The sequence below is a fragment of the Cololabis saira genome, chromosome 3, assembly GCF_033807715.1.
Source record: "Cololabis saira isolate AMF1-May2022 chromosome 3, fColSai1.1, whole genome shotgun sequence".
NCBI classification, from domain to species: Eukaryota; Metazoa; Chordata; class Actinopteri; order Beloniformes; family Belonidae; genus Cololabis; species Cololabis saira.
In genome coordinates this window covers 41,579,616-41,602,591 of record NC_084589.1, presented here as the reverse complement: position 1 = coordinate 41,602,591, position 22,976 = coordinate 41,579,616, and the positions used below count along the sequence as shown (strand labels likewise).

Below are 22,976 nucleotides of genomic sequence, written 5' to 3'. Positions count from 1 at the left end.
ATTCAGAGAAAGAAAGAAGGGAAAATGGTGTGAAGTCAGCAGCAGCACCCAGAAAGAGCTGGATGTTTGGATGAAAGACCAGCAAAGGACAGGAGGAGGTGAATGCTGGAAAACTCAAAAACACAAGCTTGCATTCTGGTGCTGAAACTAAAACTCACTTGAGTTTCTTTGTTTAGGAAAAGAAAACTTTCTGATTCGCCTAAAGGTTTTTGGTGTGTGTGCGTGTGTGCGTGTGTGTGTTGGGGGCGGAACAATAGATCATGGAGCTGTATTAGATTTGGAGTAGATTTTACAAGTAGACTGAAAGCAACTGGAATATATTTACAAGGCTGACAGAGAGGAGGAGGAACGAAGACTGTAGTTTGATTTCAGCACACTATAAATCAGAAGAAGGATAAAAGATTTCAGTTTCAGGGAGAGATGTCTGACTGAGTTAGCATGAGGTAAAGTTAATGAAAAATAGTTGTGTGACTTCATTGGTTCCAGTCTCAGAGACATCCCCGATGCTCTGGATAGTTTACACCCCTTACATCACAGGGTGGAGATCCCAACGCTGGAGCAGAGACACGTCAGGGGTGTGGATGACAAAAGGAAAATATAGAAACTTTGCAGCATATGGGAGAAACAACAGTGGTATTGCTTTGTGTACACTAAAATAAGCCAATTGGGGTGCTAAAAATACAATGTACTTATTATTCTTTTCAACAGCTTTGTGTGACTTTTGGCTAGTTTTTCACAGTTTTGGGGCTGGAAACCACAAGCTGGATCTGGCAACACTGGCTCCATCTGTGATTTGTTAACAAAATACTAGAAATGGAGCAAAACATCTGGACATCTGTACATTCGTTTAATCAATTTTTCAGTTTTAGTATATGGTTTATTTTTGTTTTGTTTTTTTTTCACTAAAAAGCCAAGCTGCAAAACAGTATGGTACTAAAATGGTCACAGGCAGACGGCACTCTCATTTACAGGTGACCGTGAACGCCACCTGCAGTAATTCCGCTTCTAAAAAGAAGAAAACACGTGGAAGACCTCAGCTGTGTTGTTACACTTTTAAATGGAGCAATGACAGGACGAAGGCAGTCTACCAAATATGCACTTGCCATCTGGCCTGCCACGGTAACACAGCAACCATGAAACATCTCCTGCATTTCATCAGATTCCATCAAAATGAGTCGTTCAGCAGCGATGCGCAGATCTGACAGTAAACAGAACCTATTTACATAAACCTCTGCTTCCCCGGGGAGCAGTCACAACACTATAAACTGAAAGCCAATTACAGATTTGCAGTTGTCTCACAATTAACAACAGCAATTAGTTGCTGGATGCATTTGCTAAAAAGAAGAAGAAGCTCGCATCCCTTAGACAGGTATGGTAAATCAGCTCAAAGCTGCTCACTTTGCTCTCAAGGGGATGCCACGTGGATTCATCTTAATGCACTCTATTAATGAAAATGAAATGAACATTGGCTGTAGGGGTTCTGTCCTTCAGGGGGCAATTTCTTTTTACAGCCACAAATAAATTTCTACAAGGTTTGGTAGGAAAACCGCTTCGGAGCTCAGACACAGCCGTATTTATGTCTGCAACATTGACTTAATGCCACTAAAATCCCCACAACTGGCTGATTTGCTAACAAAGACTAAGTAAATCTGACCTTTGTTGACAAATGTTAAGGTTTCTCGGCCATGTTGATCCTTAGATCAAAGCTGAAGGTCCTGAGAGTTGAAACAGTATCTTCGTATTTTAGCAACAGTACATTAGGAGTATGAAATATATAAATCTTTCTAATTTGGTCTCATAGAAGCAAACTCTAAATTCCCCAAACAGTCTGACTGACACTCGCAATAGTCTGGTATGTCATAACAGGGTTGTTGTTTTTTTCTTGCAACTGTGTTGAGCAAAACAACTCTGGAAACATTTATTTCTGCAATGAAAACACATAAAAGGAAAAGAAACAAAAGAAATGAAGGCAAATTGGTGTTTGTTGATGCTACTTTGGTTAAATTCCCTGAATCATCTGGTATTTTAACAACAATAAAAAAGCATCTAAGAGAAATAAACATTACATTTACATTTCTAGGGGTCGATGCGCATTTTTCAACATGAAGGAGTAAATGTTTGCGTTTGCATATTGTTGGCTACTTGTTTCTCACTGTTATATATAAATATATGTTGTTTGATGAACATTTTCTTTTACTACCTTATGGCTAAAGTAAAGTGTCTAAGCTGTAATAAAACTCTCTTTATCCATCATTACATTCCTTTAACATTACATAACCTCATGAATCATTGTACTGTATTCCGAAAGGAATCAAAACAATGTCAACAGAGTAGTGTTGTGAATGTTAATCTGAATCGGTTTAAGATTTCCAGCTCAACCCATTTGTGAAAAAGCTGAGAAATGTTTCCCTAACCCACACTTATAACTTAAAATAGCTACATAAATATCCTCTGGATGGAGCAGATTTGGGATTAGAAATTAAATAAACATCTGGTTGTTTCATAGAAGGGGGGGAAAAAAATCACAATCTTTTTTGCACTGTGAAATCCAGTGGAGATTAGTTCCTCTAAACTACCCTTTCAAAATAAGAGCATAAAGCATTTAAGGTGTCACAAGCTGACAAAAAAAAGATGGATGGCTGCAAACATCGGAGTTACTTCCTCAAATGTACAGCTCAATAAAAACTTGATGATTGTGTTTTTGTTTGCATGTGAAAGTATCTGCGTACGCGTTTGTTTGTGTATTCACTGAGTTTAATGGTCAAAACCCATTAAACTGTAAAACGGTTAGCGAAGCCAAAAACTAATTTGTGCACGGCTGTGCGTGCGCGTGTGTAGTCAGCGATTTAAACATGCTCTCCAGATTTCTTTTGGCAAAAACAAACTGTTAGTGTGTGTGTGTGTGTGTGTGTGTGTGTGTGTGTGTGTGTGTGTGTGTGTGTGTGTGTGTGTGTGTGTGTGTGTGTGTGTGTCTCGGTCTCAACCTTCTCAGCGGCTCTAAATCTCGCCTGTGTTTGACCTCTGGCCTGGTTCCTCCACCCCGCGCTCTTTAACTTGAGAGTGATCCATAATACACCCATAATCCCGTGCGTGGGTTTTATTTGTGTTTGTGGGGGGTGGGGTGTTTTTACAGTGTTCCCATGATGTGAGCATGAAATACAAAATGGATATGAACGGCTGTTGAAACTCATAGCTTCCCTTAATTACATCAAGCTGCAAAACACACACACACAGGCCAATAAATCCACCCTGGCTCGCTCGAGTCGTTTCCATATTGGCAAGCGTTTTAAAGTTCTGACTCATTCACTCTCTGTCTCTCCTCCACCTCCTTTCTTTCTCTCTGTCCACTTCTAGCTCCCTTTCATTTCCCATCGATATCTTCTTGCTCCTCATTTCTAACCATCCCTCCTACAGGCTCTTCTTCTTCTTCCTTTGCTTTCTCTCTGTTCCTGTAGCTGCCTTTCTTTATTACAAACAGAGCATAAACACAGTCTCTGTTGCCATGTCTTTGTATTTCCCCCAAACACACCCTCTGTCTTTCCCTCGCCGATTTCTCGTGTGTTTTTTCCCGAATATGGTCCTCTGTCCTGCCGTTCCAGAGGAGGATGGGCTTTTATGACACCGGCGCTGTCAGATCCCATCATTCCAAGGGCCGGTGGAGCCAGCGCCAGAGATGCCGTAGATACCTTTCTTAAAGCAGGAGATCACATGGCACAGTGGTCGTTTTAACTGAGCATTAGACTCTTGCTAAATGATTTCATCAATACAAATAAATATTAATTGGGCAGATAGTAAAATAAACCTAATCATTTCCTCAGAGACAAAAGGGGAAAATAATTGGTCATAATCCGTCATCAGGTTTGCTCCTAACATTGGAATGAATTGACTCAGGACTTCTCATTGGGGTGGGTGGGGGTTAAAAAAAAAAAAATCCCCACATAGTGATACATCCTGAGCCTTTTGCTCTTTGGTACTAAGCATAAGTGTGGTTCCACCAGATTCACCTTTTATTTTAAAGGGGGCACCGCTAACAGACGCAGAAGAAACTACCTCTGAACGTCACTGGTCAGGCAACAATCAGGGTAGTAAAGCATGTGATGTAAGCAGATGACCAGACTAGGGCCGTTTCTCAATTCACAGGAATGCAAGTCTGGACATGACAAGTATGACTCAGAAGAATATACTTTGGGAGGAAGCGAGAAGGCATACCTCTCTTTTTGCAACTGGAACAGCAGCCCACTTGATGACGTCACGGCTCGGATAACAGGCTAATCATATTTCACTATACATGTAATGTCTACAGTTTAATAAGGTACAAAAACAAACACCCTAAACATTAAAACAACAGAAAGGGGGCTTTATATTGCTCTCGCTTCGGTTTTGATGACCATTATTTCATACAATGTGTTTTTAATGGATTTTACAGTTTGGTATGCCACACATGGTATAAAAAACATTTGGCAGAAGTGAAAAGAAGAATAGATAAAACATCTCTATAACTTTACCTCAAATATAAAGTAATAAAAAATTCTCGCCAGAAAACATAAAGCACGAAGCCCGCCCCCATTGTGATTGGTTTGGTACGTTCTCCATCAGTGGAGATGGCCGTGCATGGGAGGGGTATAAGCCCCATTTCACCAGAAATATGTTTTTCAAAGGGAAAGGGTATGAATAGCCAAGCCGGGAATTCCTGACATGCCCCTGAAAGCTGAACATCCTATTGTTTTTATTTTAAAGTAACTGTCCTGTTTTTGCTTGTTTAAGATGTTGTTGGGCACCAACTATCCGTGAGAGTACATTTGAGTGGAAACTTTCTGAAGAAGCAGAGTTTCTTCACTGCATGCAGCAATACTAAGGAGATCTGACACCAGTCTGTGGTGTTGAGAGCCATCTTCTGTGTTGTGATCTACTGGGGGAGTGGAATCAGTACAGATATAACTATTACCTTTATCTTCAATTCTTTAGCTGACCATTTCATTTCTTACCGGTTTCTGGCAAAGTCTTGTTAACAAAACCCAGAGGTCAAGTGCATGTTGGAACAAAGCAAAGAAAAATGAACTTTCAGTCAGAAATCAGATTGAAAACTTTACTAACGTACGTACTGTCATTTTTTTGTTTAATTGCAATTGTTTGGAAACTGTAAAGTTTTATTTGCAAATCTAAAGGTTTTGTTTGCAAATCTAAAAGTTTTGTTTGCAAATCTAAATGTTTTGTTTGCAAATCTAAAAGTTTTGTTTGCAAATCTAAATGTTTTGTTTGCAAATCTAAAAGTTTTGTTTGCAGATCTAAAAGTTTTGTTTGCAGATCTAAAAGATTTGTTGGAGAATATAAAAGTTTTGCTTCTAAATCTAAAAGTTTTGTTTGCAAATCTAAAAGTCTTGTTTACAAATCTAAAATTTTTGTTTGCAAATCTAAAAGTTTTGTTTGTAAATCTAAAAGTTTTGTTTTGCGAACATAAAAGTTTTGTTTAGAAATATAAAAGTTTTGTTTGCGACTGTAAATGTTTGCAAACTTCTATGCTGGATTTCTTGGGCGGGACCTAAACTGGAAACATGTAAGACGAGTGTTTTTTGGCCACAGAGGGTTCAACGATAGTCATATCAATAGTCATAAGAGAGGCGGGAGCGGGGAACACAGAGTGAGTATGAAAAGTATATTTTCTCCAAACTTTCTGTCTTAGTGCCAGCAGGACACTGACTAGCTGAGCAAAGCTAACGGCAACGACTTCCTGTTTTTGGGCACCGTCGTATCTTCTTAAGTAGAGCAGTTCTTCTAATGTGGGAGTGCATGACGATATTGGACTTCACTCTAGCAGCAACAGAGTATCTACTGCACTTCCTTCATGGCTGGTGGACACATTTATTTTGCCAGTGTTTTACATGATTTAACTTCTTTGGTTTGTATTTAGAGCTTTATAACTTTGGGATACGGATCTACAGTTTGTAAGACAGCTATTGGTTCGAAACACAATTTAAGTATAATTTGAATTTTTTTGTTAAGGATGTTAGGAGCTAAAAACTGTATGATACATAAACAAATCTTGGGTATGATGCTAGAGGGTATAGATATCACTTTATTAGGTTAATTTAATGAGGGAGTCACATAAATAAAATTCACCAAAACAGTTATTCAAATAATTATACTCCTTAAGCAAAACAGCTGTGTCACAGAATACAGCATCTGTGGACAGGGTTACTGATGCCGGGAGGCCAGTACTGTTTAAATAAAAGAGGAAGTCAAGACGGTCAATAGATAGGAGGATTCCCAGCAGCAGCGAACGCACCACGAGATGTGGTAGTATCGCGAGAACGAGGCAGCAGAATCCAACATGGCGAGGTAATACTTTCGTTTTCAATAAATGCTTTAAAAACGATTATATTCTCAGTTTAAAATAACGAAAGGGTAGTTTATAGTTAGATTATATAATTCCGAACCCAACCTGGAGCAAAGCGAATCTTTAGACGCATCTATAGACGAGTATTTTGAGAGATTTGTCATGGTGAAGAAGTCTGGGGGCGCGTCCTCCGGCGCTTCCTCCACGCCGAAGCGTTGCCGTCCTGAGGATTCCCCTGGAGCAATCTCTCCTCCAGGAAATACCACCGAGGACATTCTGAGGTCCATTGACACCCGCTTGGCCTCCCATGACTCCCGTTTATCCCTGGTGGAAGTCCTGCACAAGGAATTCCAGTCATTAAGAGAAGCTGTGGAATACGGTAACCAGCAGGTGGAAAAATTGATGGCTGAAAACACCAATCTGAAGAAGTCGATGAAATCCATGTCAGAGGGTTTTAGCCGACTCCAAAATGAAAATAAATCTTTAAAGGAGGCCGTTTTAGACCTTCAAGCTCGTTCCATGAGGGACAACTTGGTGTTCTCGGGGATCCCGGAGAAACCTGATGAAGATCCTGAACAATCCGTCCAGGATTTCATCCGGAACCACCTGAAGCTTCCAGAAGACCTGGCGAACTCCATCACGTTTCACCGCGTCCATCGCCTAGGAGGAAGAAGACCCGAAGCCCAGAGACCCAGGCCCATTGTTGCTAAATTCGAACACTATAAAGACAAAGAGCTTGTGAGAAGACGGGGGCCACAGCTACGCGGATTGCCGTTCTCCGTGAACGACCAGTTCCCCCGGGAGATCCTGGACCGTCGCCGAGTCCTCTTCCCGGTCCGGAGGAGGTTCATGACGGAGGGATCCCGTGCTGTCATCACCGTGGACAAGCTGTACGTGAACGGACAACTGTACCGCGACTCCAACATCACGCCCTGGCTCTTCTAAAAAGGATGAGTACAAAATTTACTTTCTTTTCCTCTCTTTCTTTCTTACTAACTGGTGATTAGGTTAGATATAGTTACATAAACACTTGGTGATTAGATTAGATATAGTTTCATAAAATATTCTCGGTATATATTAATGTATTAATAATTCTTGCTCTGCTAGTCTCGGTAAGTTATAGGCTCACACTGGTGATTGCCTTTCTCTCTCTTTTTTTTACTTTCTCTATTTCTTTTTCTATCATGTTTAGAATTATCTCCCTCCCCCCCACCTCACTCCCTTTCCCCTTTTTTTTTCTTTTTTCCCTCTATGTCCCACTCTGCTGCACTTTCTTTCTCGGTTTGGTAAATTGGTACAAACACACATTTCACACATCTAGAATAACATGGCACACACACATACAACAGCTTTTCATGCAACATTACCACTTACATATAATGTTACTTTCAATGATTGGATTATGGATAAATTAAAGTTTGTCACCTGGAACGTAAACGGAGCCGGGAACACGGCAAAGAGATTAAAACTTCTTAACCATATACAAACTCTGCAGGCAGACATTGTCCTACTGCAAGAAACTCATTTAGTTAAAGCTTCGGTAGATGCATTGGCCACGGCACAATTTCCGCATGTTTTCTGCGCCTGTTACAACTCCAGACAAAGAGGGGTAGCAATTCTCATTAATAAAAGAGTAAATTTCACCGTAAAGGACACTCACATTGACTCAGAGGGTAGATATTTAATTTTAGTCTTGCAAATTCAAAGCTTGAATTTATGTATTTCTAATGTATATGGTCCAAATGTTGATGACTCCTCGTTTTTTCACTCTTTTTTCACCTCACTTTCTGCTCACCTAGACAACACAGTCATCATCGGAGGAGACTTCAACATGGTTCTGGACCCTGGAGTGGACAGGCTCAGTAATGCAGGCGGACACAGGAGTTGGCAGTCAGCAAGTATTGTTAAGCAATACATGAATGATCTGGGTCTTTGCGATACATGGCGCTCTCTACACCCAACCCTTAGGAACTACACTTTTTTCTCAGCCGTTCATCACTCATATTCTAGGTTAGATTTTTTTTTAGTCAGTAGCTCTCTGATGAGAGATATCTCAGAATCACAAATTCACCCAATCATTATTAGCGATCACGCACCTGTTTCTTTCACTCTGGGGAAGAGGGGGAGCGTATCATCCTCCAAAGTTTGGAGATTTAATACATCATTGCTCAAAGACCCCGACTTTATTAATTTTTTTAAGAAAGAATGGGATATATTTTTACAAAATAACGACCAGCCGGAAATATCAGCGAGCGTTCTATGGGAAGCAGGAAAAGCAGTAATGCGAGGCAAAATAATTTCCTTTTCTTCAAATAAGAAAAAAAAAGACAACTTAAAAACAAAAGAATTAGAGTGTGAAATAAAGACGCTAGAGGAGGCCTTCCAGACCTCTGCAGACGAACGTATCCTTAACAGAATAAGGAAAACTAAAATAGAATTAAATAAAATAATTGACGCAAAAACGCAGTTTCTAGTACAAAGGCTTCGCCTGGAAAACTTTGCACATGCTAACAGATCGGGAAAATACTTAGCCAATCAATTAAAAATAAACAAAGAAAAAACAACCATAACATCCATTAAGGACCAGTCAGGGGGAGTTACACATGACCCCTGTTTAATAAATTCAGTCTTTAGAGACTTTTACTATAAATTATACTCGTCACAAATTGAACCATCTGATCAATCCATTAATGAGTTTCTTGGAGACATTAATCTGCCGAAGTTACATCAGGAACAGGTTATGAATTTAGACTCACCGCTCTCAATAGGAGAACTCCATGAAGCTCTTCAACATATGCCCAATAATAAAGCTCCGGGCCCAGATGGTTTCCCAGCTGAATTTTACAAGGAATTCTGGAGTATATTAGCACCAACATTTTATAAAATGATTCTAAATGCTAGGGAGAATAAAAGCTTACCCTTAAATATGAACTCTGCTAATATTAGTCTTTTATTAAAACCGGACAAGGATCCCTTGCTCCCATCGAGCTACCGCCCAATTTCATTGATAAATGTAGACCTTAAAATAATTAGCAAGGCCATTACTGAACGTCTGAAAAGAGTCACCCCTTCTATTATACATCCGGATCAAACAGGCTTCATTAAAGGTAGACATTCGTCTACTAATATTCGCAGATTATTAAATATTATAGACTATTCGAGTATCAATAAACAGGAGACTACTATTATATCCTTAGACGCGGAAAAAGCATTTGATAAGGTAAATTGGAAGTTTCTATTGGCAACTTTGCATAAATTTGGATTTGGCGAATCTTTCATTGACTGGATAAAAATATTATACAGCTCTCCCAAGGCACGTGTAAGGACAAATGATCAAATCTCTACAAGTTTTACCTTGCAAAGAGGCACTAGACAGGGTTGCCCTCTCTCTCCCTCATTATTTGCAATATTTATTGAACCTTTAGCAGCAGCTATTAGACAAAATCAAAATATTAAAGGTATACAATGTAAAATATTAGAGCACAAAATTAGTCTTTATGCGGATGACGTACTCCTCTTCCTCCAGAACTCACGATCTTCACTATCACAGACAATTGCACTTATAGAGGGATTTTCATTTCTGTCTGATTATTCTATTAATTGGTCTAAATCCACTGTTTTGTGTGTTAACTGCAATTTTAGGAATATAACCAATACTCAATTACAATCAGGGAACATTAGATATTTAGGCATAAACATCTCCCCTAGGCTGTCAGAGTTAATAAAATTAAATCATGTTCAGCTTATAAAGAAAATAGAAGATGATCTTTCCAGATGGAGCTCTCTCCCCATTTCGCTCATGGGTAGAATAGCCACCATTAAAATGATGGTTTTACCAAAAGTAAATTATTTTTTCTCAATGATACCATGCAAACCCCCTCTTTCCTGGTTTAAATCGTTGGACTCATATGTATCAAAATTTCTGTGGAAAAATAAAACTCCACGTATTAGTTTAAAGACATTGCAAAAATCCAAAGAATATGGAGGTTTAGAATTACCTAATTTTCAGTATTACTTCATAGCCAGTAAGTTACAGTATATTGTAAAATGGTCAAAAGATCATCCGTTAGATAGTCAATGGCTGGACTCAGAGCAAGTGTTTTGTAATGAACTAGAAATCTCAGAGTTACCATTTATTAGTCAAAGTATCAAACGTCATCAATGTTTCAAAAGCATTAATATTAGCACAACTTTATCAGCTTGGTGGGAATTTCTTAAAATAGCTAAAATTTCACTTTTTCCATGTGACCGTACACCCATATGGAACAACCCAGACATCGTGAAAAATGATAAAAAGATGGTTAACTTCGTTCAATGGAGAGATCAAGGAATACGGTACTTACAGCACGTAATTGTAGGAGGACAGTTTGTACCTTTCAATACACTTATTGTTCAATACGGAGTTAGCAGGAATAAATTTTTAGAGTATCAACAACTTAAGGCAATAATAAATAAAACATACAAAATTAGCCAATTAGATTTACAACTTCCCGCTAAGATAATAGATTTATTGAATCTAAGCACTTTAAAGTTGTTATCAAAACTCTACAGGTTAGTGTCTAAACTGGACGATTCAGTCTCTCTCCCGATCTCTAAGTGGGAGGCGGATCTCTCTCTTAATACCGACCAGTTTTCTTGGTCACAAATATGCTTAAATACGTTTACTATGACTAAAAACCCAAACCTACAACTTATACAGTACAAAGTTCTTCATAGAATACATTATACTGGACAAAGGATGTTCCAGATGGGCTTTGTCACCTCTAATATCTGTTCACAGTGCACAGAGAACACCCCAGATAATTATATGCATGCTTTATGGTTCTGTACACCGGTACAGAGGTTCTGGAAGGAGATTTGTGAGGATTTATCCACATGGATCAACCACAGAATCCCAGTGTGCCCCACGGTATGTATATTAGGTCACCTGGGAGACACTCAAATAGATCCTAATTGGACACACCGGGTTCTCACTGCCTTATGTATCGCAAAGAAAACCATTCTAGTAAATTGGAAACAAAAATCCAGTTTATGTATCAACCATTTTAGGAATCTTTTATCAGATCATATTAGTAGTGAGATAATGTCTGAACAACACTACAGTACATTTAGACACAGCCAGACGTTTTTCTCAGACTGTAAAATCAATGGACTGTCCCCATAAACACCATCTATTATCAGCAGGGGATCTGCCAGATGAGAATCCTTCATCTGTGACCGTTAAGTACTGTATATCCTTTGCACACGTATAGACAGAGATAATTTGCACTAATTTCTCAATTGATTTAATCTTCCAGTTGATTTCAAAAGTGGAAAGCAGTTACCGGTGAAATGTGATCGGTTATACTGGGATATATGAAGCAAGTTCCCCATTTCTGAAGGTAAATCTTTCTATCCATAAAGAAGAATTACGATGGGCTGGTCTGAGGTCAGTAAATAACACTTCCAAGGGGTTGTGTGTTTCACTGCGGAGGGCAAGAGGTCCAACTGTCTGTCCAACTCTAATTGAATTGCCCTAATAAAGCTGCAGAGATCAGCACGCATGCTCAAATATCCACCCGCACTCACATTAACTCACAGTTTCACATATAGGCATGCAAACTCGGTCACATGTGCAATCATACACACTATCATGGCTGTGCACAAACACACACACTCTCAAAGAGGAACATATTGGTCCTCATCTCTGCCAGTGCTCCAGTGACCCATATCCTGCTCCTGCCCAGTTGTCAAATGCCTCTCAGTATCTCTCTCATTCACTCTAAGCAGGTTCATCACTGCTACTAGCTGCTGACTGAGGCCTGAAATCTGCCCTAAATATCGGGATCACGTTGTCTGCTCAGCAAGTCTTTTTAGTGTAGCCCAGTGAGTCTTGGACCATTTCCCCTCAAATTCAGTAACACTGAAATGCTGAGTGTACTGTGTTATTTTTGTAGCATGCTACAAACTTTTCTCACCTAATCTATGCTTTCCAATGAATGTTAACCATTGCTTGTTGCTCCTATTTCAAGATGTATAAACTGTGACACACTTTGGGAAGCATGGCATTTCCTTGCACCGATGCAGACGACAGTCAGATTTACACGACTGTCTCAGAAAATTAGAATATTGTGATTTTCTGTAAAACAAAAATGTCATACATTCTGGATTCATTACAAATCAACTGAAATATTGCAAGCCTTTTATTATTTTAATATTGCTGATCATGGCTTACAGCTTAAGAAAACTCAAATATCCTATCTCAAAAAATTTGAATATTCTGGGAATCTTAATCTTACACTGTAAGCCATAATCAGCAATATTAAAATAATAAAAGGCTTGCAATATTTCAGTTGATTTGTAAAGAATCCAGAATGTATGACATTTTTGTTTTTTTAATTGCATTACAGAAAATAAAGAACTTCATCACAATATTCTAATTTTCTGAGACAGTCCTGTATGTTCCGCCTAAAAAGATTAATGCCAAGTCTGTTAGACCGCGGCTCAAGTGTCTAGATGACACAAAGGCCTGGATGCCCCTCAGTCTTTTAAACTTTAGTCAAAAAGAACACTAAGACCCCTCCTCAAGATCTGTTTTTGTTTGTTTTTTACCCAGTTAAATGAAGACAACTGTCACAAACATAGGGCTTAAGATGGAGACTGATCTTAAACCAGACAGTCAGATCAGTACAATAATTAAACCTTGCGTTCTTCACTAGAGCCAATTGGCCAAAAATAAAGCTAACTGTAGGCAGAGTTTTGATAAGGTGATGAACCCCTTTGTCACAACTCAGCTGGATTACTGTCATGTCCTTTAAATGGGTATATTTAAGGATTGAGTTTAAAATTCTTGTCTAAAGCCCTACCTCTGCTGATTTGCCCTTACGTACATGTACCCAACGGTTCTGATCAGCTGCACATGGAAGTGCCCAAAACTAAGAATTAGCTTATTTTAATATTACATACAAGGGTTTCATACAGTATTACTGCCAAACTCAGGACATTTATTCCTTATTTAGTCTAAACACAAGAGGAAACATGCATTAGCCTCTCCACGTTGAACTATTTTGACATAAACAAAAGTTCAAGATAATGATTTATTTCCCAAAGAATCCAATCTCCTCTGACTGATCAACTCCACCAGCCAGATCAGACAGTTTCACTATCAGGGATGGGGTGAAACGTCAACCAAGGTCAGGGTCATGATTACAGCAAGGGATGAACTCTAAGAGCCAACGGCGAGCAGACGGCAGAACTGTGAGGTTTACGTCTAAGGAGATAAATCACCGACCTTGTTCCTTTATTGAAAGTTAATCTGGTCTCACTGGATGTTTTCCAACATATTCAATATTTTCATTTTTCTTAGGTCAGTCAGAGATTCGTTTCATCTTTTGTGTGTTTGCTGATTGGGAACAATAGTGGACACATGGCGAACCCTCCTCATTTATGGTCCATCATCTAAACTCATAAAGTTTATCTGCATCGTGCATAAATCTGCTTGTTAATCTGGGAAGCTAAGTGGAAGTTCCTCCTGGATGATTAGTTGGCTCATTTATTTTATGATTACATAACGATTATAGGTGTATAAAATCAGGAGCTACAGCTGTCTTAGGTTTGTAGTTCTGTAACTGGCAGTTTCTTATGTTGTTCCCCGGGAACACCCAGTTGAGCTTAGTTTTGTATCACATATCATGTTATGTTTCACCTTTTGACTTTTATAATTGTGTGATTTATGTTTTCAACATTTTCAACCATTTTCAGCATCTGCTTTTTGACCATTTGAAGGAACATCCCAGAGGTCCCCGGGTGTATTCTTGATTATGAGGAGTGTAAACCTTTATCACAAACCAAAACAACATGAACTGAAGTAGTTTTAGTTTGAATATATGTATTTGCAGCAAGGTGGACTGTGGACTGGGACCCCACAAACAAACCTAGTTTATTTTAACTTTGAATGTTTTTAAAAAAAAAGTTAGTAAAAAGGATGTTGTAAAAAGAACTTGATCGGTACTGAGAGATATTAATCAGAAAATTCCTGTACAGACGCCAGTGTTGGTCCTCCTTTGCGTGCATCACCAGTCTGGCTCCAAATAGAATTACACAGCCTTCTCATCTTTATCTTGATCAGTGATCTTGCTCCGACCTTAACCTCGAGCCATGCTGCATTCACTTTACCAATCAAGCTTTTGATTTGTGTATTTGACTCTATCTACTTGGAAATAGAAAATTCCAGTTCCCCATCCAAACGCACAAACAGTATGAGGTTCCTGGACTCATACGTGTCAAAGTAAACTTGTAGAAATCTGCACACATTGACAAATGATATTGACATCAGCCTTTAAAAACGTAGAGATATGGGCTGATGATGATGATGTCCTGGGTTTATCAATCTGGTCTGCAACAGAACAAACGCTGGCCAACCATTGTTTCAGCATATTTTAAAAGCTGTTTAATGCATAAACAACAATAATACTGTTTGCCTAAGAGGGATTAGTACCAGCTTTCTCTAAATGAATTAAAGATGAGGGAAATGTTCATATTTGAGAATAACATTGCATCCTAGTTTTTTTGGTATTGGACAGTGTGAGCTCTCAAGCTCAGTCCTGTATACTCACACAGTTATAACAGGTATTAGGGTTAATGTTTCTCAGTCCTCCAAGTTAAAGAAATACTAAAGCTTGAGTAAAAGGTAACTGGACCTCTTTTCTGGATTCCTGAAGATGTTTTTTTTTTTTTTATTTAATCCAAAATGCTTCTTTTCTGACTGACATATGAAATAACTTCCAGAACAGAGAAAGGAAGTCTGCTCTTTTTATTCAACCTTAGTCAGGTTAGGACCACACCTGTAAATTCATGGCAGAGAAGAAGGTTCTGGTCCTCTGTGTGATATATTAACCCAAGCAAAACATGGACTTGAGAAATCATCTCAATTTGTGAAGGAAAAAAGAAAAAAGCCATAATATGTCACCTTTTCATGGGTCTTTTATAAACACATCCATTAAAACTGACTAGATTTTGTGGTGGATAATTAATTTTTATCTGCAAGCCGTGTAGTACTTAAACTTGGTGAGATTTGCGCACGTTTGTAGACTCTGGCAATCCTGACCCTCACATTCAAATGAATATTTCAAACGGTCTTGACAGCCCTGATGCTGAGGCGAGTAAAGCACTAAAGAGTTTGGAAAAATTTAGTTTATGGAGTGCTTCTTCAACCATTTTTATTCATTTATTTATTTTATGTTGGAATACATGTGAGTGGTGCGGTAGAAATAACTGCTGTCTTTAGAATAAAGTGTTAAAAATCCACCAGCGACCAAACTCACAGGCTTGTTAGTTGACAGCAATAGTAAAATGTGATAATGGCACAAACATGCAATTTGGAGTTGTTTTGTTGTTTTTTTTAACCAGAAAAGCCTTTGATAATAAGAATAAGTGCAAATGACCATCTGTTCTTACTGTTTTGTTTTGCTTTTTTTTTTTTTTAAAGCTCAGCGTCCACGCGGGTCAGAGAGTTAACACGCGAAAGGCTTAGGCTCGGACCATAACCGTATCCTGACATCACACAATCAACCGTACAATTAAACTTTGACAAGAAATGATTCCGAATCCAGACCGGTACATAAAAGTATGGTACAGATTGTTTGATATCACATTTAATATATAGTTCAGATGACGTTATCGTCACGGCTAGAGTATTAGTTAGCGGTCAGAGTACACACCACCCTGCCCCCATCTGCAGCAGCTCTAATCCTGGACTGAGCATGCTCGGGCGGTAAACGCTCCAGCGGAGCCTGATTGGGGCGTTTTTTCATCTGCAGACACTCTGATTGTAGACTTTTAGATGTGTTATTTGTGGACTCGTATGGAGCTGAACCTACTCTGTGGCTTACACCATATTTTCATAAACGATTCCCTTAATCCGCTTGACTTTTGACCCCCACCTAGATTCACCACTCCACCAACCCTGTTGGATTGAGTCCTGGGAAAAGGCATTAGTTCAGTTTGTGGTGGACGGCTGGACGAACTTTTGAAGGTCGAGGCAAACATGAAAATAACATCCTTCTACAGCGTGTGGTAGCTCAGCTTCTTTGTGCACCCAGTAAAGCGTGTTTGTGTGTATTATATCTGTTTGCAGTTTGGTTGATTCCAGGTCTTAAGAATAAGCCTTTGAAAACGAGTCGGCCTTATAAGACATTTGATGCGTAGGCTCCTAGTTTGTGTTAAACGTTTTTTCAGAATCAGATCCGTTACATCGATAAACAGCTTTTATTTGCCCGTTGTTGTCCAACTGCCCTATAGAGCACACATTGGAGTCTGCAGAATAGATTTATGATTGATTAGAGGTGATTAACTTTCCATGTGGATCTGAATCTGGATATCGCTGCCCAAGATTTCTTTTTAATGCATTTTTTTAATCAGCAAAGTTTCACTTTATGTCCCACCACTGGCTGTTCCTCTGATGTGCTTGTTTTTATTTCTATCCGTCTTCATTAGTCCTAAAGTAAATCCTAACATCTTCAACTCCAGCTCAAGCTTCCTGTATCTCTGTCACTGTTCATCACTGTTGCCATCTTCCAGCCACAGAGAAGTCTCACAACCGTCTATTAAATATTCTCTCCTACGCTGCCACTGCTCCATCTGGTCTGCAGTTTCTTCTTCACCTCACTTCCACGCTCTGTATTGCTCTGAACAGATTAGCCCAAGTATTTAAACTCCTCTACCTTCTTCACCACTATTCCTCACATTCTCACCTTTACCCCTGCTCCCCGTTACCTGAAGCTCTCTTTGAAACGATTTGTCTGTAAATAATTGAAAGCTACTACTGAGAAGTTACTATATATATATGATGATTTACAAAGAAGGTATAGAGGTTATGAGTGCCCCCAGAGCTCTGCCTTGTTTTCGTGTATGTAGACATTGTGTACATTAGGAATGGGCGATATTTTACCGTTCACAATATACCGTCAAAAACATTCCCCACGATAAGACTTTGTCATCTCGCTGTAAAGATAAATTCCCGTTGATGACGTTTTTGTGTAAAGCTGATTGATGGTTCTGCGTTAAATCCATGCACAACGTACGTGAAGGAAGGAAGGAAGGAAGGAAGGAAGGAAGGAAGGAAGGAAGGAAGGAAGGAAGGAAATAAGGAAGGAAATAAGGAAGGAAATAAGGAAGGGAGGAAGGGAGAAAAGGAAGGGAGAAAAGAAGGAAGGAAGGAAGGAAGGAAGGAAGGAAGGAAGGAAGGAAGGAAGGAAGGAAGGAAGGAAGGAAGGAAGGAAGGGAGGAAAGGAAGGAAGGAAGGAAGGAAGGAAGGAAGGAAGGAAGGAAGGAAGGAAGGAAGGAAGGAAGGAAGGAAGGAAGGAAGGAAGGAAGGAAGGAAGGATAAATTCCCGTTGAGGATGTTTTTGTGTAACAAACATGGCGGATCTGAGAGTGAGACAGATTTATAGTTAAAAAGGTGGAGTTGAATTGGTATTTTTTTATCGTCATTTTTACCGTTATCGGGATAAATGCCAGAAATTATCGTGATACATTTTTTAGTCCATACCGCCCATCCATAGTGTACATTGTTATATTCTTGAACCAAGTCATTTTCAGCTGCGTCTTACCTGCAGAAAATCTCTTCTCCATCCAGCTGGTAGCACTGTCCTCCATTCAAGCAGTAGTTGGATTGCATGTCGCAGGCCGAGCGGCAACTTCCGTTCACCATCTGGTATCCCACGCGGCATCCGTTAGGCAGGACAGCCGGAGGTTCTGCCGCAGGGCCGTTTGGTACCGGAGCCCCCACGCCCGGATACGACGCCCCGGGAATAAAAGAGCCAGACCCGGGGACCCTGGGCCTGGAGACGTCAGGAAACCCAACGGGATCTCGAAGGTCTTCATCGCTCTCGTAAGCGTCGGTCGTAGTACTGTCGATGTATTCCTCAGTGGGGGACACCGTGTCATCGTAGGGCGTAATGTAGTCATAGTTTTCTGGCATGGCCCATGAAGTAGCATCACCACCTTGCAGCTCGTGGGCAAGAGAAGATGGAGAGGCCGGGGCTATGTCTAAGCTACGCCCACGAGAGGAGGGGTCAAAGAAGTCCACGTGGAGGATGTCGGGATTGGAGGGGTTGGTGGGAGAGGAGGGAGTGACGGTGGTGGTCGTGAAAAGATGATCCAGATCAAACACATCTGTGTCCTTGGCGTTGATCCAAGGTGGGTCGTTGTTCGGCAGACGCTCCTCTTCTTCATTCCCTCCCTCTTCCGTCTCCACAACGTCCGGGCCACGTGGGTTGCCAGGCAACAGAAGCTCCGTCTCAGCCGAATCGGGGCTGAGCTGAGAGGGCGATGCTACCCTCACTTCCTCCACCGTGGGAACCACGGTTTCTCCGAACATGCCACTGCTCTGGTCGTCGTCCTCGCCGGCACGTGGGAGACGGCCCGCCCTCGGTGTCACGGTGGTGATGGGGTCAGAAGTGACGGAGATGCTCTTCCCGGTTACCGTGGCGATGACCTCATTTACCTTGAAAGGCCCTTCTTCCTCGACGACCGAGGAGGTGATATTGACTTGGCTGTCTGACTCAGTAGCATTGGTCTCAGAGACATTTCCTGAAAACAAACAGAAAGGTTTCTTCAGTGTTTGTTCATTGAGTCTTTGAAGGAAAACAATTCGGTTTTATAATGTATTTTCGCTGCAACTGTGAGACAACATATTGCACATTTACTGTAATGCCTGGCTGCAGAGATGAAGCCTCTTAGTGTTAGTCAGTTGGCATCATGGATGTTCACTTAATAATCACATAAATTGCAAAACAAGCATCGCTCCCCTGCTGTCATGGTAAATTAAGAAAAAAATGAAACAACCTTGCTTAACAAGGATTTTCCCGTACTAATGGGGACATATGCGTCTTGTCACCTATGAAGAGACTGGCATCAACTTTTTAATTACTTTTAAATTAAGTAATCATCATTTCGTTTCCGTACAACAAGCAATCTCACATTTACTTTATGTTATTCAAATTCTTAATATGCAGGTTTTGAAGTGAGCATTAATTGTCTGGTTAATACAGGACTGTCTCAGAAAATTAGAATATTGTGATAAAGTCCTTTATTTTCTGTAATGCAAAAATGACATACATTCTGGATTCATTAAAAATCAACTGAAATATTGCAAGCCTTTTATTATTTTAATATTGCTGATCATGGCTTACAGCTTAAGAAAACTCAAATATCCTATCTCAAAAAATTAGAATATTCTGGGAATCTTAATCTTAAACTGTAAGCCATAATCAGCAATATTAAAATAATAAAAGGCTTGCAATATTTCAGTTGATTTGTAATTAATCAAGAATGTATGACATTTTTGTTTTTTTTCATTGCATTACAGAAAATAAAGGACTTTATCACAATATTATAATTTTCTGAGACAGTCCTGTATGTCCATTGCCCAGGGGTCGTGTTCTGGGTCTCTGGAAAGCGCCTAGAGACAACTTCTGTTGTAATAGGTGCTTTATAAATAAAATTGAAGTGAATTGAATGTTTGTAAAAAAGCAATCATTGTGTGAGTGAATTATTTAGTATTTGCATCTTCATCTCACTCCCATGAAAAAGGTCCCTGCTGTTGAAATGGCAAATAAAAAAATGGCAAATAAAAGTATAATTAAAATAACTGCAGTATCCATTGAAAAATGGATTTAAAAAGAAGCTACAGGCTTTCTGGTTTTTGTCAATGTTTGACACTTCCCCCAGTTTTTGAGTTTCAGTTCTGTCCCTCCTGTTTCCCATCTGCCCTGATTGTCTGCACCTGTGTCTCGTTATCCCCCACGTATATCTGGTCTTGTCTTTCTCCTGCTCCCGGTCGGTCCGTACTGTTTGCTCCCTCCACGTTCTCCTCTAGTTTTGGATCCCTGTTTCTGTTCTGCCTTTTTTGATCCTGCTAAGCAGCGCTTTTGGTTTTGTTTTTGTCCAATAAACCCTGCTTTTTGTGAACTCCTGCCTCCCGCTCTCCTGCACTTGGGTCCTCAACTAAACCACACCTTGTTTTTGGATATTTGATCAAGTGAACTAAAGAGAGAACAGTTGATATTAGCAGGTATTCACCCTCGTCAGTATAAAAAAAGGACATGACAAGCACCTTGGTGACTTTGCCTTCTCGAGTGGTTCTGAAGCCAGATTTTCTGAGTTTACCATCATTGGGATATTTATCTATCTTCAGTCAATCCGGGTTAAGTATCATGTTCTGTGATCTGAATATAGGCTTCAGTTGCAGTGGATGCATATGCCATAGATATCCCTTAATAAACGTTCAGTTTGCAAACACCCATTTCTTTCACTTCCCATTTTTTTCCCCTCAGTCAACTTGAAAATGTCTGGTCTGACAGAGTAAAACATGCACACAGCCTAAAACTGCATACATTGTAGCATTGTGCTGCAAGTTATATAAATATAAGTACCCTCAAGCTGCAAAGATGCCAGTACCATTACCATGAAATATTCAAGCAACAACGGTTATAAAAGACTCATCGGCTGGCAAGCAGAGGAGTGGAAACACCTTAATTCTTTTTGCATGATCTCCTTTGAATTGATTCGGACAAATCTCACCTGCAAACTGAACGTTTATTAAGTGATATCTCTGGAAAATGCAGATAAATATCACAACCAAGAACAATGATGGTTGGCTCCTTCCAAAAACATCTCAAGCCCAAGTATCACTGCTTTCCACCTGTTGTCCACCACAACCACAGTGACGTATTTAACCCCTTAGCATAACAGGATGAACAATGGGAGCTCATGGGGTTGGGTGGATGACACTAATTAAAACGAGAAGCGATTGGCTGTTTACTCATCCTCAGGTCAGTTACTTCAAGTGAGCCGGGTCGTTGAGTCATTAAAAAAGCTGCTTTAGGGTCGCTTCCCACTTTGGATTAAAGGAGTAATTCACTAATGTACTGGAATGGCGAGTAGCTGGGATTAGGAATTAGAAGGCAGGAGGATTTGGGGGTGCCCTGCAGGAGGGGAAGCGATAATCTCGAGGAGACTCAGACAAAACAATGTCAACAGTTGTAATATAGCTGTAACCTATATGAGAAGATGAACGGAGAAGAGACGCCTGCAACAACTGTCTGAATAGTGTTTCCTGAGCTCTGGGGTTTATGTTCTCAGGTAAACGTGAGGACGACACTTGAACTGTAGGAAAATATCTTCTATCGTCTGTCATATCATGGGTTGTTCAAGTAGTTGGCTTAGCAAACTATGACTAAACCAGGAATGAAAATAACATGAAAATGTTTCCATCAGAAGTTTGAATGCATCCTGTTTGACTCCAGTACATGAAACCGGATCATGGCTTTCCAGTCACTGGCGTTAGTTGCCAAAATACAGCTTAAACTTTATTTAAAAAAAAGGAAACTCATAGCAATCTAAGATATTTTAATGCACACCCTTTACTGCCAATTAAATAACCTTCAGCTTCAACACCCCACCTAACATCCTCCCCTCACACCACTTCTGTTGGTGAGCAAAACAACTGAAGCTCAGGGAACCTGAGCTCCAGTTCAGAGGTCTAAAGATCTCAAGATAACCTGACACCAGCCAACCAGCCAAAGAACTTCAGAAGCAGCATTAACACTGGGTTCAGCTGTGAATTGTAGTTCAGACCATCTCTGGGATGTGGAGATTTCCAGTGATTACTTGGATTGAAAGGTTCTTGTTTCGGTGTCCGAGTGTCCACGTGTCCTTCTTTGTAGTGATAGTTGGTCAATAAAGGTCTAAAAAGAGGTTGGCTTTGACGCGGAATTAGTCTCTATGAGGTCTGTGGAAATAATAAGCACAAAGCTTCAAGTCCCACATTTACGGAAGAGTATTAGGGCCATACAGGAGAAAAAATATTTGAGAGGGGAAGATTTTTTTTTATTGTGCACTTCGAGAAAAAAGTCGAGAAAAAAGTCGAAAAGTCGAGATTATTCTTGAAATACAATTTCAAGAATAAAGTCAAAATTTCGTGTATAAAGTCAGAATTTCGAGAATAAAGTTGAAATACATTTCGACTTTTTCTCGAAATTGTATTTCAACATTATTCTCAACATTTCAACTTTTTTTCTCAACATTTCGACTTTTTTCTCGAAATAGTACTTCAACATTAATCTCAACATTTAGACTTTTTTCTCGACATTTCGACTTTTTTCTCGAAATTGTACTTCAACATTAATCTCAACATTTCAACTTTTTTCTCAACATTTTGACTTTTTTCTCGAAGTGCATAATGAAAAAAAAACCTTCCTCTAAAATATTATTTTTATTTTTCTCCTGCCTGGCCCTAATACTCTTCCGTACACATCATATTTGAGGGAAAGGCAGACATCTCTACAGATCCTCAAAACCATTCCGGTCTGGATTAATAAAGAGAACCATAACTGAGAGGAAGAAATGGGGTAAATAAAACACCCACTGAGCAGAGTAGTGATGTCCATCAGCATCTTCCTTTGTGAGGATGCAAAGTGTACTACTTATGTAGTGGCGAATTAAACAACTGTTTCCATGGAGACCAGAGTTTAGAATTCAACTCATGATTTAGCAAAACAACATGATTCAGGTTAAAACACTAATATTTGGCAACATCCTCATTCTGAAGCTTTCATACACCAAATGACTCCTATTTACATTTATTAAACTACACTTAAGT

General features: G+C 39.7%; 1 protein-coding gene across 8 annotated transcripts in view; it reads right to left on the bottom strand.

The window, feature by feature from the left end:
* cspg5a (chondroitin sulfate proteoglycan 5a) overlaps positions 1–22,976 on the bottom strand; it is a 69,723-nt gene that overhangs the window by 31,737 nt on the left and 15,010 nt on the right. For all 8 annotated transcript variants that reach the window (XM_061717532.1, XM_061717534.1, XM_061717536.1 and 5 more), the window contains exon 2: positions 17,923–18,904. In XM_061717532.1, the coding sequence (XP_061573516.1) occupies positions 17,923–18,904 (982 nt within the window). The remainder of the gene's footprint in view (positions 1–17,922; positions 18,905–22,976) is intronic.